The sequence below is a fragment of the Penicillium solitum genome (genome assembly GCF_028829755.1).
Source record: "Penicillium solitum strain IBT 25940 chromosome Unknown utg000001l_segment0_segment0, whole genome shotgun sequence".
NCBI lineage: Eukaryota > Fungi > Ascomycota > Eurotiomycetes > Eurotiales > Aspergillaceae > Penicillium > Penicillium solitum.
This window is the reverse complement of record NW_027072121.1, coordinates 8019650-8037285: the sequence shown is the minus strand read 5'-3', so window position 1 is coordinate 8037285 and position 17636 is coordinate 8019650. Positions and strand designations below refer to the sequence as shown.

General features: G+C 49.6%; 6 protein-coding genes across 6 annotated transcripts; 2 read left to right on the top strand and 4 right to left on the bottom strand.

Annotated features, from left to right (window-relative positions):
- Positions 1-446: 446 nt before the first annotated feature.
- N7455_003095 (uncharacterized protein) lies at positions 447-1047 on the top strand (the record flags this gene model as incomplete). Its single annotated transcript, XM_065604406.1, has 2 exons — positions 447-658; positions 705-1047. The coding sequence occupies 2 exons, from the start codon at positions 447-449 to the stop codon at positions 1045-1047; spliced, it is 555 nt and encodes a 184-aa protein (XP_065462897.1).
- A 2197-nt stretch (positions 1048-3244) lies between these two features.
- rglA (putative rhamnogalacturonase B) lies at positions 3245-5405 on the top strand (the record flags this gene model as incomplete). The annotated part of the gene is made up of 12 exons (XM_040955089.2): positions 3245-3500; positions 3550-3651; positions 3704-3825; positions 3883-3952; positions 4001-4076; positions 4124-4175; positions 4225-4436; positions 4490-4711; positions 4765-5011; positions 5073-5213; positions 5263-5319; positions 5376-5405. 12 exons carry the CDS (start codon positions 3245-3247, stop codon positions 5403-5405), a joined length of 1587 nt encoding a protein of 528 aa, XP_040814333.2.
- Positions 5406-5644: 239 nt separating this feature from the next.
- N7455_003093 (uncharacterized protein) lies at positions 5645-7322 on the bottom strand (the record flags this gene model as incomplete). Its single annotated transcript, XM_040955176.2, has 2 exons — positions 5645-6918; positions 6980-7322. The coding sequence occupies 2 exons, from the start codon at positions 7320-7322 to the stop codon at positions 5645-5647; spliced, it is 1617 nt and encodes a 538-aa protein (XP_040814282.2).
- A 980-nt stretch (positions 7323-8302) lies between these two features.
- On the bottom strand, positions 8303-11476 carry N7455_003092 (glycine decarboxylase subunit P; the record flags this gene model as incomplete). The annotated part of the gene is made up of 1 exon (XM_040955037.2): positions 8303-11476. One exon carries the CDS (start codon positions 11474-11476, stop codon positions 8303-8305), a length of 3174 nt encoding a protein of 1057 aa, XP_040814433.2.
- Positions 11477-11988: 512 nt separating this feature from the next.
- N7455_003091 (putative phthalate transporter) lies at positions 11989-13835 on the bottom strand (the record flags this gene model as incomplete). Its single annotated transcript, XM_040955217.2, has 8 exons — positions 11989-12112; positions 12166-12627; positions 12676-12893; positions 12948-13093; positions 13154-13271; positions 13326-13454; positions 13509-13548; positions 13606-13835. 8 exons carry the CDS (start codon positions 13833-13835, stop codon positions 11989-11991), a joined length of 1467 nt encoding a protein of 488 aa, XP_040814336.2.
- A 1288-nt stretch (positions 13836-15123) lies between these two features.
- N7455_003090 (putative MFS transporter) lies at positions 15124-17029 on the bottom strand (the record flags this gene model as incomplete). Its single annotated transcript, XM_040955287.2, has 4 exons — positions 15124-15445; positions 15502-16563; positions 16619-16781; positions 16831-17029. The coding sequence occupies 4 exons, from the start codon at positions 17027-17029 to the stop codon at positions 15124-15126; spliced, it is 1746 nt and encodes a 581-aa protein (XP_040814495.1).
- Between the last annotated feature and the right edge of the window lie 607 nt (positions 17030-17636).

Below are 17636 nucleotides of genomic sequence, written 5' to 3'. Positions count from 1 at the left end.
CATGAGATCTGACCAGGACCATATGAACCTATTTGGTATGTACTAGAAGAAGAGTAAATTCGAATCGACATGGTCATTTATATTCACACTCTACACTACTCGAGGAAGGTACCCGTCCACGGATAGTTCCTTCCAATCTTGGAAGTTGATCAATAGCTCTCCGCCCCTCCAGGGCTGCACCTTCATTAACCTTGGAAGCATATCACCAAGTTGCGCGTGACCCGTCGCACGTGAACCGTGGAGTACGTATTTAAACTCACTGATTCCAGATCTCTTTCTTCTTTCCTCTCTCTCCTCTCATCCACGTCACCTCTTATTTAATTCATCAGAAGAAGCTTCGCTCTCATTCCGTTCTTCGTCAACATCCATTCACGAGACACAATGTCCGAGTTAGATCAAACTTCGTGGCTACTACTATGAGGGTTACACTGACATTAATAGACGTGATGTTCCCCCTCGGATTTCTGTACCCCGGGGAGGCCAACAGGCCTCCCCGCCCCAAACATACGAATGGAAAAGCTCAAGATTTCTCGCCAATAGATGAAATTCTTTGCCATACAAACTTTGACAGATACCACTACTGCGTGACCCAACTCTACGCATTCACCTCAACCACCAAAAGAGAATCATGGTGGATGGTGAGGCCTTCGGCGCGCAGGTGCGAAGGCGAGCCGGGAATGTGGAAGCACTGCTTGGGCAATCAGTCGGGCAAAACTGGAAGAAAACACAGCATGCGACCACTGCCAAAGGGAGGTCGTCAAATTTGTTTCCTGTGTTATGATGCCCGGAGAAAATCACTGCTGCAACTGCCACCATAGGGAGCAGAAAATCCGCTGCAGTTTCGGCAAGCAGTGTGAAAAACGGAAGGAAGACGAGGAAAAGCTTGAGCTAGACGACATTGAAATCCTCAAGCGTGCTGGTACTATTTTGCAAAATAGTATCGGAACGTCAAAGGATCCGAGAAAAGTCAAGAAAACAAAGGCCGCCATGAAGTGCCTTAAACAGCACAGGAAGGAGTTGAAAAACCATCGCCGGACGGTGAAGTGATTTTCCCACTACAGATTTTGAAAAAGCAAGATTTTTCTGCTGCCATCAATGCAATACACTCTCAATCATTTATCACGCTAGAAATATAGACTTGCCTTAGAAGTAGTGGAAATAAGTGCCGTCAAGGGCCCAAGGTTACCCCCAAGAAAAAGAAGCGGACGCGAAAACAGCGTGCTGAAATAGGAGAGAGTGACAGAGAGGAATGAATCAAGCGGCGCATCACCGGCACTTTCCCTGGCAGCCTGAAGCGCTTTTTGAATGTTGAATTTAGTCCTCGATCACATTAGAAAACCAGCCCTGAAGGGCGATCTCAACTCGAAGTGGAAAATGGAGAAGCCCAATGCAAGTCAAGTGATCGACACGTTTAACACCGCGTCTATCAGCTAAGTCTATTGAGCCCCATTTTCGGCAGGAAGGTGTCAAAAGGCCAAACAGCCTTTCAAGGATACATGCTGGATTTCCGCTGATCGACGCGTTATTGTTCTTTGTTAACACAACGTAGGACAGATTTGGTTCTTTTTCATCCAATCAACCCCATACTCTCGCGGAGGTCGGGGTTCACAAAACGCTGATCTCGACCTATAAAAGTTACTCAATAGACAATTCTCCTCATCTGAATAAGAAAACTCCGAAAGAAAACACCTAATGCTTATTTATGACATGCGACCAATTTTGCCTCCCTTGAGAATATAAATAAAGAGGTGAACTGATGCTTTCTTTGAAGGTCACACCACATCCATTCTACTTTTCCTCCACACATACACACACAATGAAGTACTTCCAACTTGGTAGCATTCTCGCTCTATGCAGCGTGGCTTTTGCGGCCGCAATTCCAGACGCCTCGGTCACTGGTACAAGTGCATGCATAAAACAAGGCGGAGGTCCCAGGAAGCCAATTGTGCCGGGCACCGAGTGTGGGGACTTCCCCTAGGGCTGGACTCTATATCAGAGCAGATATCATCAGGAAAGACATGTAAGTGTTTTTTTATCCCAGTACTTCTATTATAAAACATCAACTTACTCTTGTCTATTTAGCCATGCTGCCGAATGTGTTTGACCAACCTGGCTAGTCCACTCATCCATCTCGGTAATTGCTTTCCCATCTGGGTTGCATATATATATCTAGTTGGAGATGCTGGATTGTGATTTTTGTGGTTATTTGTGACTTTCAAATTGTGGCTTTTTCTGTAACAGTCTATCTTGTATGACAGAATATCTCGGGATCTCACGCTCCTTTCTGTATTGACTATGCGTGCGGTGATTGGCATCCTACAAATATCAGATGCTCCTGGAGCAGACGATAATTCTATGCAGTACCATGTTTTCTAATCATTTCTAATCATTTCAAATTATTATGGTTCTATTATGGTTCATGTATCTTCTTCCCCTAAGTTTCGGTTTGTACAAGCCAAGAGAAATCTCCGAAGGAGCTATGCATACAGACCGGATAAATGACGTGTTTGCTTTGGTATAGCTCCTAAGGTAACGACGTCTGTGCATTTTAAAATCCATTGACTGCATATTCAGTCAGTCCCCTCTTTTTTTCCTTTTTGGGCGTCTTGATTGAAACGCGCTAATCACCCAGATAATATCCAAAGCCCCGATGCCAGTCTCGGCATTTTGGGAAAAGATAGTCCGACGCTACGGAGACGGGAATGACTCTTTTCAGATTTAGAGTGATCGGAAAAATTACCTAGTTTGATCAAAATATTCATCCAAACATCAAGATGTTTCAGAGATCGAATTCTTCGATTACTACGGGCGCTCCGTGGCATTGAAACAATCATCCCCCCACACGGAGTCCCACACGGAGTTGGGGGGCTCTTGGCAGGGCTATGCGAGCTATGTCCTCCGTCTGGAGTACATCCCGGCGAATTTACACCCACAGAAGCCGGTCTCGTGCTTATTTTCAACCAATGGGGCGCTCGCGTCGAGTCTGCAGATTCTCCGCTCCTGGAACGGAAATCATCCAGCCGCTAATGGGCCAGAAACGCCACGCATTGGTGGAACTATAAACAAATTCACGGAGCACTATGCAGGAACGGAGGTTTAGCTAGCTGCCAAATCTCCACCTTCCACCATGCAGCGTTTCAAACATGAAGGGACAAAAGTCCTCTCCTATATATTGTGCTGCTTGTCCGCTTCATCGTCTATTGTGTGACACGAGCAAGTTTCTCCACAGCACACGTTGGACAGGATGTTTTTCAAGTCTCTGGCCATTGCTTCGCTAGCCCTTTTGGCTGAGCAGGCATCCGCAGCTTTCGGAATTACTACTAGCGATGCTTCCTATGTAATCGATGCTGGCTCTTCGAACCCCCTCAAGTTTACTGTCAACCGGAAAAGCTGCGACATTAATTCCATCAATTACTATGGATCTGAGCTCCAATACCAGTCGACTGGTTCTCATATCGGATCGGGTCTTGGTAGCGCAACTGTGTCTGCGACAGAGAGTGGTGGGTCCAGAAACAAGATATCTGTCGGAAAATGTCCTGATCAATATAGGCGACTACATCAAGGTGACCTGCGAAACCTCCACCTTGACACACTACTATGTTGTCCACAAGGGAGATTCAACAATTCACATGGCAACATACACATCTGCAGGTTAGTGTTCTTTGTGCTCTGGCGTGATGTCTATACTCATGGTTTTCTTCAGAGCCCAGTATTGGAGAACTTCGATATATCGCACGCCTGAATGCAGATCTGCTCCCCAACGAAGAGCCATTCGGTGATGTGTCCACTATCGGAGGTGGTTCTGTTGTTGAGGGAGAGGATGTGGTAAGTTCTCTCTAAAGGAAAATCTTTTAATTGGTACAAACAGCTAACACACATCAGTTCTTAGTTAACGGAGAAACGCGAAGCAAGTTCTACTCTAGCCAACGGTTTATTGATGACAATATCCACTGTAAGAATACATCTACTGTATTTAATGGGATTTATTCTAACAAAACAGGTGTCTCTGGAAGCGCGCACCGCGTCTGCATGATCTTGAATCAATACGAAACATCCGCTGGCGGACCTTTCCACCGGTAAGCTCCTCGGCCGACATAACTTGATCCAGGCTAATATGCATCAGTGATATCAACACCAACAATGTCGGCTCTTACACTGGCCTATACTGGTACATGGTATGTAACCACTATCACGCAACCAATAGCAGCATCTGACTCTATACAGAACTCCGGACACGTTCAGACCGAGACCTACCGCCAGGGCTTGCACGGCCCGTACTCGATGACCTTCAGCCGGAGCGGTACCCCCAGTTCCACCCTCGACACATCGTTCTTTGCCGACCTCGATATCAAGGGATACGTTGCCACATCTGGGAGAGGATATGTCAAGGGTACTGCATCCGGGGCAGAATCGACTTTCAAATGGGTGATCCACTGGTACGTTCAAAGCAGGTCGTACTGGAATGAGCACATATCTAAATTCAGGATAGGAAAAACGATGCCGCACAGTACTGGACCTACGCTTCGTCTTCAGGGGCTTTCACCTCCCCCGCCATGAAGCCCGGCACCTACACCATGGTATACTATCAGGGCGAGTACGCTGTTGCCACCTCGTCGGTGACTGTTACTGCCGGATCAACCACGTCAAAGAGTATCTCCGGGTCTGTGAAGACCGGAACAACAGTGTTCAAGATTGGGGACTGGGATGGAACGTGAGTGCATTGATTTTACTCTATATAACAGTTCAGATACTGACGAACTTTAGTCCAAACGGCTTCCGAAATGCAGTCAACCAGCTCCGCATGCATCCCTCCGACACACGCATGTCTTCCTGGTCCCCCGGTACATACACAGTCGGCAGCTCTGAGCTCTCTGCTTTCCCCATGGCTCTCTTCAAATCGGTGAATTCACCTTTGACAATTAAGTTCACGGCATCTTCTTCGCAGACCGGAGCTGCGACCCTCAGAATTGGCACAACTCTTTCCTTTGCGTCTGGTCGGCCCCAGGTTGTGGTATGTTCAAGCTATATCCTCCATCTTCAGGCTCTTGGCTTTCATCTAACACTTTAAATAGGTCAATAGCTACTCGGGCACTATCCCGTCTGCCCCGACTAACCTCAACTCCCGTGGCGTGACTCGCGGCGCATACAGAGGTCTCGGCGAGGTTTACGATATTTCGATTCCGGCTGGCACTATCGTCGCTGGAACTAATACTGTAAGCACTTTTGAGCCTAGTCAGATGAGAGGATGCTAATTTGCCTTAGATTACCATCAGTGTTGCTTCTGGTAGCTCTGGGGATACTTACCTGAGCCCGAACTTTGTGAGTAACTTTCTGATCATCTTGTCTTTTCGATGGAAACTTACCTATTTCAATAGATCTTCGACTGTGTGGAGCTCTTCCAGTAAACATATGGGAGAGACGATGGAGTTTGGAACGCAGCAGAGCAGAAAATATAATTTCTTTTCGAAGTAGCAAGAATGCGAATAGCCATGTGTTGCTTTATACCTCTTAAGGTGGTAACTATTAACCCCAAATATCAAACAACATGTCATAAATATGTATAGACTAGATTCTAAAACCGACATATAATACGTAAAAAGAAAATCTAAGGCAGAGAAATATATACATAGAAAACAATCACAACTCAAACTCTCGAATGAACCAACCTCCCCCCAACCCAAACAGCCTTCACATTCCGATCATCACCACTCCAAACCCACTTCTGAATCTTCTCTTCCCAAGTCTCCGTCCCAAACAAATCAACATTCCCCACAGGACCAGTCTGCACAAGATCCGCACTCCCATCACCAGGAACCCCATCCAACGGACTCTTCTCCATCAATTTAACCCCACCAAGCCGAATCAACTGGACATCCCACAACATCCCCATATCAAACCCACCAAGATCGCTCCCCATATCAACAACCGCAGCTCCACCACGCGTAGCAAGGTAAAGACTCTCCTGGACAGACAATTTCTCTCTTCCATCAGCCTTAGGATGATCCCTCTGCCACGCAGCCGATTGACCCAACAACCGCGAAGCAAGACAAGCCTGTCGCGCCGCTTCAAGAATACTAGGACTATACCCCCCACTAACATCCGTGCCCAGACCAACCGTAATCCCCTCATCAAGCAGCGTCCTGACAGGACAAATACCCGATCCCAGCGCCGAGTTCGACGCCGGACAATGGGAGATCTTTGCTTCGCGCGTGCGGATCAGAGCCCGCTCATCTGGAGATAGATGCACCGCGTGTGCGAGGATCGTGCGCGGTGTGAGGAGATTGTACTTATCATAGACAGCAGCGTAGCTGTCCGCCTCGGGGAAAAGTTCCTTGACGAGCGCGAGCTCGTTGATATTCTCCGAGATATGCGTTTGGATATGCAGCGGGGGTGAATAGCTTGCGGCCAATTCGCCGAGACTCTGTAATGCGGGTCTCGTGCATGAGGGTGCGAAACGTGGTGTGACAATCGGTTTCACGAGCTTTCCTTCTGGGTCTAAGGTGTGGATGAACTCGATTGTCTGGCGGGTTGCAAGAACAGAGTCGTCTGCGCTGAAGTCGCGGTAGTAGTCTACGCAGAAGTCTGGGTTATCCATGCAAGCGCGGCCGATGAAGGCGCGTTGTCCACGGGTGTGGCAGAGGGATGAGAGGGCGTTTGTCGCTGGGACGTGGTTTGTTGCGTAGTAGGAGGCGCAGGTTGTGCCGTGGGATAGAGTGCGGGAGATTACTTGGTCGTAGATTTGTTGAGCTAGGAGGGGTGTTTCTTTGGGGTCGGTTTGGGTTTGGTGACCTGTTTTAGGGTCCGGTGGGGACCCAAAGCGTGACTCTACGGGGAATGTGTAGGTCTCTAGCCAATCTAGAAGAGTTGATGAGCCGAAGAGGCCTGCGTTGGGGTATTGCGGGGCATGGATGTGGGTGTCTGGGTTGGTATGTAGTTAGTATCAAGGCTTGGACTTTGGGAAGTTGGATCCAATGCATACCGATAAATCCCGGGAAGAAGAATTCATTCTGCTCTTCATTCGCGGTAACAATCTTCACTCTGGTCTTCGAAACATAACCATTGACTTGGTCCTGCGCCCCAATGGCATTGATATCAACCCACCCACTCCGACTCATCAACTCGGCGAATCCACTGTCATCACCGGCTTTCCAGTCCCGACCGTGAATACGACCATCAGCAGCAGAGACCCATAATGCGCCTTGGTTGCGAGACAATTCAGGCTTGGAGCCGGAGTCTGGTAGAACCGATTGAATGAATGTGCCGCGATAGACAGTAAAAGCATAGTCCGTTTGCGAGCCAATCTCGCTACCAATCGAGCCCATATTGCCGGTAAGATATTTCAAAGTTCGAATTATTGGCTTGGTGTAATCAAGTTGAGGATGAATGTGTGCAGTGGTGTATACCGCCCTCTAGAAGCAACTCAATCAAAAGGATCAGTGTATATTATAGACACAGAACGCAGATCAGCTTCCAGAGTGGAAGTAAAAAGACCGAAAGACCAAGTCAAAACCAAAAAGGCGAGAAAAGAAGGTCAGAACACATTTATATATCTGTCTTCTCGGTGCTTCTTGTGGCTAGCTGTTGCCAGGGGAGCATTAGATAGGCAATATTGCTCGAAAAGAGTGGGCCCCGAGTTGTGGAGAACTTCCAAGGTTGTTCCTGCTTGATTCGAATGCTCTTAAGGTTCCTTCGGAGCATTTGAGACCTTGAATCGACGGGGTGGGGTGGATTGTAGTGGGTTGGCTGGATGATTAGGGCCGCGGAGGTTATTGGGGAGGGCGGGGTCGGCCGTCTCCGATGAGGATACATGGGGGATACGGTATTTGGAGCGGGTGAGTTTATTTTAGTAAGGTAATTTACTGCGAAGCCGTTATGTATGGTAATATAGCACCGATAAGGCCGGTAAATAAAGATTGTCATTGTGATCCTTATTAAATCTCTACTTTATACTGGATTTCTTGATTAATTAATATCATAATCTAGATTAGATATCGGCGTTCTAGATCTAGTGCTAGGTAGGACACTAGTTATAGTAATAGTTCTTATTATAACTTTCGGCTTCTTCTTTATTGGTTCTTTTTGTATTGTTCTTGGCATCCATGGATGCTGGATGATTATGTTGAATCAATCCAACCGTCCTAAGGACGTAGTCTGTAGGTAGTCTTTTTTTACCGTCATCAAAAATAAGAAAATGTTGAATGTATACACAGAGAAAAGGCGAGCCCCAAAACAATGAGCCCCCATATAAAAAAAAAAAGCAATCAGCGCGGCATGGGTATCATAGATCTCTATAGATCTGTCTCTATTCGCTGTCCTCGACAGGTCCGCAAGTGCAGAACAAGTTCTGGTCACCAAAGGCATCATCGACACGAGTCACGGTAGGCCAGAACTTCTTCTCCAAAAGCAAAGGCAACGGGTAAGCAGCCTGCTCACGAGTGTAAGGGCGGTCCCACTCAGAGACGAGCAGGTCACGCTGAGTGTGCGGGGACATCTTCAGCACGTTACCCTCACGGGGCTGGGCACCAGACTCGACCTCGCTGATCTCCTTGCGGATGGAGATCAAGGCATCGCAGAAGCGGTCAAGCTCGGCCTTGTTCTCGGACTCGGTGGGCTCGATCATGAGGGTGTTGGAGACGGGCCAGGACATGGTTGGGGCGTGGAAGCCGTAGTCCTGGAGACGCTTGGCGATATCGATGGCCTCAACACCGCAGGTATCCTTGAAGGGGCGCACGTCGAGGATGAACTCGTGTGCGCAGCGGCCGTGGTCGTTGGTGTACAGGATCGAGTAGTAGGGCTTGAGGCGGGAGAGGATGTAGTTGGCGTTGAGCAGGGTGATCTTGGTGGCGTGGGTCAGACCGCGGTCGCCCATCATGTTGATGTAGTTGAAGGTAATGGGCAAGATGCTGGCACTGCCCCAGGGAGCAGCGGAGATAGGAGGGGAGGAGGTATCACCACGCTTGGACTGCAAGTACTCGCTGGTAGGGTGCGAGGGCAGGAAAGGACGCAGGTGCTCGCCGACACCAATGGGTCCGACACCGGGGCCACCACCACCGTGAGGGATACAGAAGGTCTTGTGAAGGTTCAGGTGGCACACGTCGGCGCCGATCTCACCAGGAGAGCAGAGACCGATCTGGGCATTCATGTTGGCGCCGTCCATGTAGACCTGGCCACCGTGCTGGTGCACCAGGCGGCAGGCCTCCTTGGCACCAGGCTCAAACACACCGAAGGTGCTGGGGTAAGTGATCATGAAAGCAGCCAACTCGTCCTTGTGTTTCTCACACTTAGCCTTAAGGTCCTCAAGATCGAGGTTACCCGTCTTGGTGTCGCACTTGACGGTCACAACACGCATACCAGCCATGGCGGCACTAGCGGGGTTGGTACCGTGAGCAGAGACAGGGATCAAGCACAGGTTGCGCTTGGCATCGCCCTTGGCCTCAAAGTATTTCTTGATAACACGGAGACCAGCGAACTCACCCTGGGCACCCGAGTTGGGCTGCACAGTAACATCGGCCATGCCAGTGATATCGGCCAGCTGCTGCTCCAGATCGTCGATCATCTTTGTGTAGCCCTTGGCTTGCTCGGCAGGCATGAAGGGGTGGATCTGGGAGAACTCGGGCCAGGAAACAGGGATCATTTCCGTGGTAGCGTTGAGCTTCATGGTGCAAGATCCGAGGGGAATCATGGAGTGGGCCAGGGAAAGATCCTTCGATTCAAGGTGGTGGATGTACCGGAGCATCTCAGTCTCGGAGTGGTAGGTGTTGAAGACTGGGTGGGTCAGGTAAGAGGAGGTACGCTCAAGGCTAGCGGGGACAGTGGTGAGACCAAGAGTGCCATCAACCTCGACGGGAGAGGCAGACTTGTGAGCGGCAAAGACATTCAAAATGCCCTTGACCTCATCCCGGCCAACAGTCTCGTCGAGAGAGAGACCGACCTTGTTTCCGCCAAGGCGGCGGAGGAAGACGGAGGCAGCGCGAGCTTCGGCCATGATGGCATCAGCCTCGGCAGCAGTGGGCAGCTCGATGGCCAGAGTGTCAAACACAGCGCCGCCATCAGCGCTGTTGGAGCGGACCGGGACATCATAGCCCAGGCCGACAAGCTTCTCGCGCAGCAGTGAAGTCATGGACATGATACGCTGGGCAATGGACTTGAGACCAACAGGGCCGTGGTAGATAGCATACATGGCAGTCATGTTAGCAAGCAAAGCCTGAGCAGTGCAAATGTTACTGGTAGCCTTCTCGCGGCGAATATGTTGCTCGCGGGTCTGCAAAGCCAGACGCAGAGCCCGGTTACCAAGGCGGTCCTTGGACACACCAACGACACGACCAGGGACCTTGCGCTTGTACTTGTCGGCACAAGCGAAGAAGGCGGCGTGGGGGCCACCGAAGCCCATAGGAACACCCAGACGCTGGGCACTTCCGAAGGCAATATCAGCGCCAAACTCGCCGGGGGCCTTCAGCACGGTCAAAGCCAGCAGGTCAGTGGCCACGCTGAAAGTACCGCCCTGGCCGTGGATGGAGTCACCCAGAGCCTGGAAGTCGTAAATACCTCCCTCGGTATCGGGGTACTGGGCAAGGACACCGATCAGGTGGTCCTTCTGGTCCTTGACGACCTTGAAGTCGTCGGCCAAGATATCTCCGATGACGAGGTTGATTCCGAATCCCTCGGCACGAGACCGCATCACTGCAATAGTCTGGGGGTGGCAGAGGTGAGACACAACGAAGGACTTGTCGGCCTTCTTCTGCTTGGAAGCGGGCATTGTCGCGAAGGACATGGTCATAGCCTCGGCAGCGGCGGTAGCTTCGTCCAAAACGGAGGCATTGGCGAAGGGCAGACCAGTCAGATCAGCAGTAAGGGTCTGGAAGTTCAGCAGAGACTCCAAACGTCCCTGGCTGATCTCGGGTTGGTAGGGTGTGTAGCTGGTGTACCAGGCAGGGTTCTCGAGAACATTGCGCTGGATGACGGGGGGCACAATGGTGGGGTAGTAGCCGGTTCCAATGTAGGTCTTTCCGGAGATATCAATCTCTTTCCGGTAGGTGTCCAGCAGCTTGAGCATATCGGTTTCACCCAAACCACCCTGCACGCTGGAGCGGTACAGGCTGATATCGGCGTGGGGCTCGGAGACCTTGAGGTCCTTCTTGGAGAGAATGTCCTCGGGCAGGACCTGCTTCACGAAGTCATCCAGAGATGCTACCGGCGGGTCGAGCACGGCGAGCATCTCTGCCGCGGCGTCCGGGGAAGGGCCAATGTGGCGGCGGGGGAAGGTATCGAGAGGTTGGAAGATATCCTGGGGGTGGGGATCTCCATGGTCGGTGATGGAGCTAGTATAGACGCCACGACGAGTCGCGGGCTGCGAGGTGTGCAATGCTCTCCGAGTGTTCAATGGTGACAATGAAGCTCGAGCAATTGTAGGCACGCGAACACGCGACCGCAGAGCAAGCTGGCGGCCGCCGCGAAGGGCAAACAATGATGCCGCCATACTGAGACCGGAGGATAATGAGGGCTTTTAGGGAAAGCACTCAACACATCCACAAGTAAATCAGTAAATCAGTAAATCAATGAGTCGGGAGAATGAAGAAGACAAAAGTGCCAGAACTGTAGAAATTAATATTTATTGCCCACGCCTCCTTCCTTTTCCCTGTCCGAATGTCCGATGGCGGAGAACCTGTCGGGAAACTTACAGCGGCGATAAGAAATTATGTGGAACCCAGGTTTATCCGACCAATCACAGCTATCACCGTTTGCCATCGGCCCCAGATCGACCACTCACCGCCTTCCAGTCGGAGCAAATGGCCGGTTTTCCGTCGGAAAAGTCGCTGTACATCTACTCCACGAATTCCCCCCCACCGAGGGGGAAGCTCCGATGGTATCATAGCTTTCCTTGAGCTTTGGTTCATGCGGGTCATTTAGGGAAAATATTAAAAATGGAAAAGGCCTGCTTTCGCATTACTATCTTGATCCTATCTAGGACATGAATATATTCCCTCGATATCAAATCGTATATCGGAAAGCCGCATCGCCCTCAATGGCCCGCTTTCCCCGGTCCGCCTGCTTATTACAGATCCGGAACCACAAACTCAGAGACAGAACCAGCAAAATGATGAGAATGTTGCACCTGGAAACACAGTCAGTACACAAACACAATAGGAGACAGAGGGAAAGACCTACGCGATAGCGGCATACATTCCGGGTCGGTACCCAGGTGCATCCTGTTCCCTGAACACCAGGCTACTCACGATACCACCGAGACCTCCGAAGCCTACAAGTGTAGCACTGGAGAAAGCACGTGTCCACTGGCCGCGCACATTGTTCGCCTGGTATGCCATGCAGGCTGGGATATTAGCATTAGCACCGGCAACAGTGAAGAACACGCCGACATAGCGGACAGCATCGCTCTTGGCGAATCCCATCATTGGCAGGCCGATGATGGCGAGCAGGGCGTTGAAAATTAGAACCGGTGCGCGCATGCGGTACTTGTCGCCAACCCAGGCCGTGCTGTACATGACGATTCCTGCGAACCCGTAGGGAGGGGCGACAAGGCATTGAGCTTCGCCGACACCGTATCCCATGCCATTCATGAGGATGATGGGTAAGAAATAAGCAATGGCGTAAGTAACGGTCGTGAGACAGCTAAAATGCGGTTAGCGGGAGTCGAGTCTGTTTGGAAAGGCAACGCACAAGAAGATCATAGCAAAGCCCCAGATCTTAAGATCCGTTGCAGGCTTTAGGAACTTCTTAAGAGAGAAGGCTTCCATATCGCCATCGTTTCGGTCCTTGTTAATGCGACGGACGATGAATGCGCATTCTCTCTGGTTTAGGAAGCGCCATGACTTGTGTGCGCGGTCAGGGAAGTCGACGAGGAAGAAGAAGCACAGGATGCCAATAAATCCGGTGATCTATATTGCTTGTTAGCTCGATGGTTTTCTTTTGGTCGACCCAACTCTACATACCACTCCCTCAAGGATGAAAATCCATCTCCAGCCGGTCAACCCATGCTTTCCGTCCAATTGCATCAGACCAAACGCAAGAATACCCGCCAATGCAGAAGCAACACATCCAATGAGATAGAACACGGAGAATCGCTTTTGGACGTCATCTTTGAAGAGTCAGCACTGTACAATCACTTGCATAGATCTCTTTTGGCGATTTCTCTTACATCGAGTATACCAGCAAGATAGCAAGTAGACGCAACCAGGGAAGTAACCAGCTTCCAGCACACCCAAAAGCACACGCGTTCCAACTAACGCGCCCCAGTCCTGGACGAATCCCATTCCCTGTGCCAGTCAATAAACCAAAGTCTTGGTGTTAAGGAATCAGAAAACCCTTACAATCATGATGCCCGCCCAGCACACAATAATCGAGCCCAGGAAATATGTTGGGCCAACTTTTCGAATAATAACTGTCATCGGCGGCTGGAAGATGATGTAGGGTACGAAGAACATGAGGACGATAATGGACTATTCAGATGTTAGCCATTCGTGCTCTGAAAAATGTGATGTGTTTGAACTTACATAGCGTTCGCCAATGTCAAGTCGCAATTCCTGTTTCAATCTATTATAGAGGTTAGCCATCGTTGCACCCGATTTTCCTACACGACTATGATCTTACCCTGCGACAGCGGCCATACTGAGATTCGTCCGATCCATGAGCGAGATGCAATAAGCCAATCCGGTCATAGTCACCAGACGCAGATCAATTCGTCGAATAATCTTTTTCTGCTCCTGAAGTGTGAATTCATCATCGTCATCCTCATCATAGCTAGGAGGGCTCTTCCCCGCGATATCCTCGATGCGGTGGTCACCAGGCGGTTTCTCATCAATGGGAGTCATGGTTCCCATACTAATATATCCAAACCGAATTGAAGTATTCAATAGAAAAGATAAGATGTAGGGGAAAGTAAGAAAAAGAAATAAATCCAATTGTCTTGACCAGAAATAGAAGACAGAGCTGCACCCTTATCTATCAAACGACCAGACTAGCAAGGATACAAGAATTATATACCCAAGCAGGGAGACAGGCCTAAAAGAATTCAATCCATTCCTAAACCAGCCATTCAAGATCGACGCTCGCCTATTACAGCCCAGTTCAATGTGCCCAGGAAAATCCCCAAGAAACAAGTCAATCGAGAGTGCAATAGCCGGCAAAGAGCCTCGGGACAAGCACAAGTACCATACAAAGAAGGGCATACGCAGCAATATTGTCCGAAACAAATGAGGGGGAGGTCACCCCACTCAATGACCGCCTCTACGAGTCATCTCTTGCGAAGTGAGCTGGTTAGGAGCGGTGGCGGCTGCTTCTGGACATAATCCGGGGGCGATGGGGGAGTAAATGCGGGGGAAGGTACTTGGCAACTTGGCAAATGGTGCGTGGACTACGTGATATACTTTTTGGTCCCCTCCTTTGTTTGGAGATTTTAATCGGATGGTTGGTTAGGGACGTCACCTTTGTGGAACTGGGATGATCTGTTCTATCTCTGGTCTATTCCAAGGTTGCCAATGTTGCTTGGTGTTCCTTTGACGTTTTAATTTCCACACCGTACATTGTTATTGTTTTTTTTTTAGTAGGAAAAGCCACGAAATCCCTTCTTTGCTTTTCAAAATTCCAAGTTAGTAAGAGGGCATCTCGTACGACCGAATAGAGGATGTGTCACCTGGGGAGAGTTCTGGCCAAGAGTCAGCTATGAGTTGACGGGGGGAACTCTAACATTCCATGTCTCTTAATACGTCGGAGCTCAAACCGTGATCGGTAATGCCGAAAGTGTAATTTGCCATGTGGAAAAGCCTCGCTAACACTGGATGGTTTAATCATGGTGCATTAGATAGATAGACCGTATAGCTATCGTATATGGTGATATCATTATGCACAGGGCATGGATAATATAGGCTATATTCAAGCAATCTAGGCTCCTATTGTAAGTTCGTTCAGATATAGCCCCACTATAAACGCGTGTGTCATTTGACACCATATGATCCATACGAAGTATCCCCCGAGTCCATATTAGAGTTGGTATAAGAACACTGAGCCAGAATATAGACAATGGATAGAAAGTGTCAACCATGTTCAAAATTAAATTTCATTTTTATACCTCGGTTCAATCGGGTTAACCCCCTAAACCCACTAACCCACTCAACGGTAACCTTCCTCGTCCTCATATTCGTCCTCTTCTTCATCCTCTTCTAAAAGAAGTCTCTCGCGTTCTTCCTCATCCACCCGATCCTGCTCTCTCAGCTGCCTCACGGACACGAAAACAAATATCACGAGTGCAGTTCCAACAATGAATCCTGCAACCGCCAAGATAGCATTGATTGGAATTGGGTTTCCATCAAATGTATGATGCGTCAATGCGTCGAGACCGTACTGGGAGAAGTTGGCGATTCCCGAGAGGCAAATAATGGCGCCGTACACACGCCCAAATGTGGCAAAGCCGAAGACTTTGGTAGTATAATCACTGGGGCCAAGGTTAGCACGTAGAATATAGCAGTGGATGGAAACAGAACAACATACGACATAGCCGAGTAATATAGAGGCCGGAGTAAGACAAAGAGCACAACGGTCATATATCCAGCCCAAACTGCCGGGATGGAGTTCAGCACACCAATGACCGTGGTGAAAAGCACAATCACCCCAAGCATCGTTGGCACACTGAGCCGATCAAGCAGGTACCCGATCGCGGGTGTGAAGAGAACACCACCGACCGGCAGTGCGACGTCGAAAAAGGCGCCTATTTTATCTGCCTGCTCGATCGATCCGAGCATATACTCGTATTGTGAGCGAATTGTCGCGATAAAGTAGTTCATGCGAATCATCTGCAAAACAGTCATCAGCGTAATCAGGATAAACCAGGGTGTAGCCATCTGCCTGTGCGCTGGCAGGCCGTGCATTACACCCCAGACCGAACTCGTCTGCTGGCGATCCTCTTCTCGATCCGCACGCATCTGCCGCTCATCTCTATCACCGAGCACCGCATCGATCTGGCGGATCTTCTTCTGTCGCCGCTCCGCTCGCCTCTTTCGCACCCTGTTTAGCTCCGACGTGCTGTCGATTTCATCGTCGGAGTCATGAACATCGCGTGTGGCATCTTCGGCCTTTTCAATCTTGTTTTCTAATTGCAGGGTCGAGACATAGTCGCGCGCTGGCATGATGGTCACCAGTGAGATAAAAATACACACGGGGACTATCAGATATCCCAGGAAGAACTTATCCGGGGTGAAAGATCTGTCAGAGGCCTCATATATGAGCCGATAGAAGAGGAACACCGCAGCAGAGGCATCGAATGCACCAGTCACCAATGCGACGATCGAGCCCGCATATTTGGGGAACGCATTCGCGATCTGGAAAGAGGGAACAAATAAAAAGGTGCCCGCCAGAGCGAGGAAGAAATTACCCGCGATATATCCATCGAAGCCGGGTTCATGGAAGGCAAAGGCCATGATGGCACCGCCGATAGCAAGCAGCAGGCAAGCAATGAACCAGCAGATGCGTGATCCGCATCGATCCAGAATCGTCCCAACTGGCAGAGCGGAGACATTGGCTGTTATCGAAGCAATGGTGAAGAACAGGTTGAGTCTAGTAGTGGATTAGGGACAAGCATAACTCGGGGTGGTCTGTGCGACAAACATACCGAAGGTCCTGCTGTGAGCACAGCTCAATCCCTTCCTTTATTTCGGAAGGAGTGCAACGTTCGTGATAAACGCCTTCCTCAACAAGGACAGGCTTAAGCGCTGCGAAGCCAAACACGATACCCGACGCGCTCCAGCACGCGAGCACGGTGACCGCGACCTGGGCTGGAAGGGGTCAGCCATTTGTCCCATATTAGGCCTAGAAGTTACATACCTATTCTCTTTGCGGGGGAATGTTTGTACGCTGGTGTTCCAGGCCGCGTTTCTGCGACCGGGATACCTTCGCTCGGAGGTTGGAGGACATCGTAGCTGATTTTTCGGCGAATGGGAGCGAAGTCGCAGTCGTCAACTAAGTCTGGTTCGGGTTCACGATCGATACCGTCAATAGCAGAAACATGCTGCACCAGTGACATTGCTCTGTGTTGAACAGATGAGGTGTTGTGGAGGGGAAGTTGATCTTATCGTGGGAAAACTTGTTCTTTCCCTCTTTCCCTTTCGGTCTAAGGTTATATGCAGCACAACTTTTATGTATGTATTTAGCATGTACAATGTCATTTCGGTGACTCATTTGAGTGTTAATATTATTTATTTACATATCAATAGCTACTTGTTGTGCGATTTCTATGTTTAGCGTAGCTTGGAGCTATGATTCAAAGCTGTAACACCTGACACGTGTAATTTCCCCCCCCTAGACTCGAAGTATACTAGAGCTGCATGCATAAACTTGTTAAACTGGGAAATATGCCCGGGTGGATATTAATTGTAGTACCAGATAGGACAAGGCAGGCTCTGATTCGCTCGGTTTCGCCTAAATTACCGCCACTCTCGTTAGGTCGAAAGCTTTTTCCTCCTTCGGCTCAATTTTGCCCAATTACAATTGATATGGCCTAAAATCATATTGTACAGGTGAAATTAAGGTGAAGGCATCCATGGATCATCTCGGAGATCCTGGATAATGCTATTTACGGATTGGCTACTTTATACATACTCCATAAACTGTCGAACGAACATCCACTAATA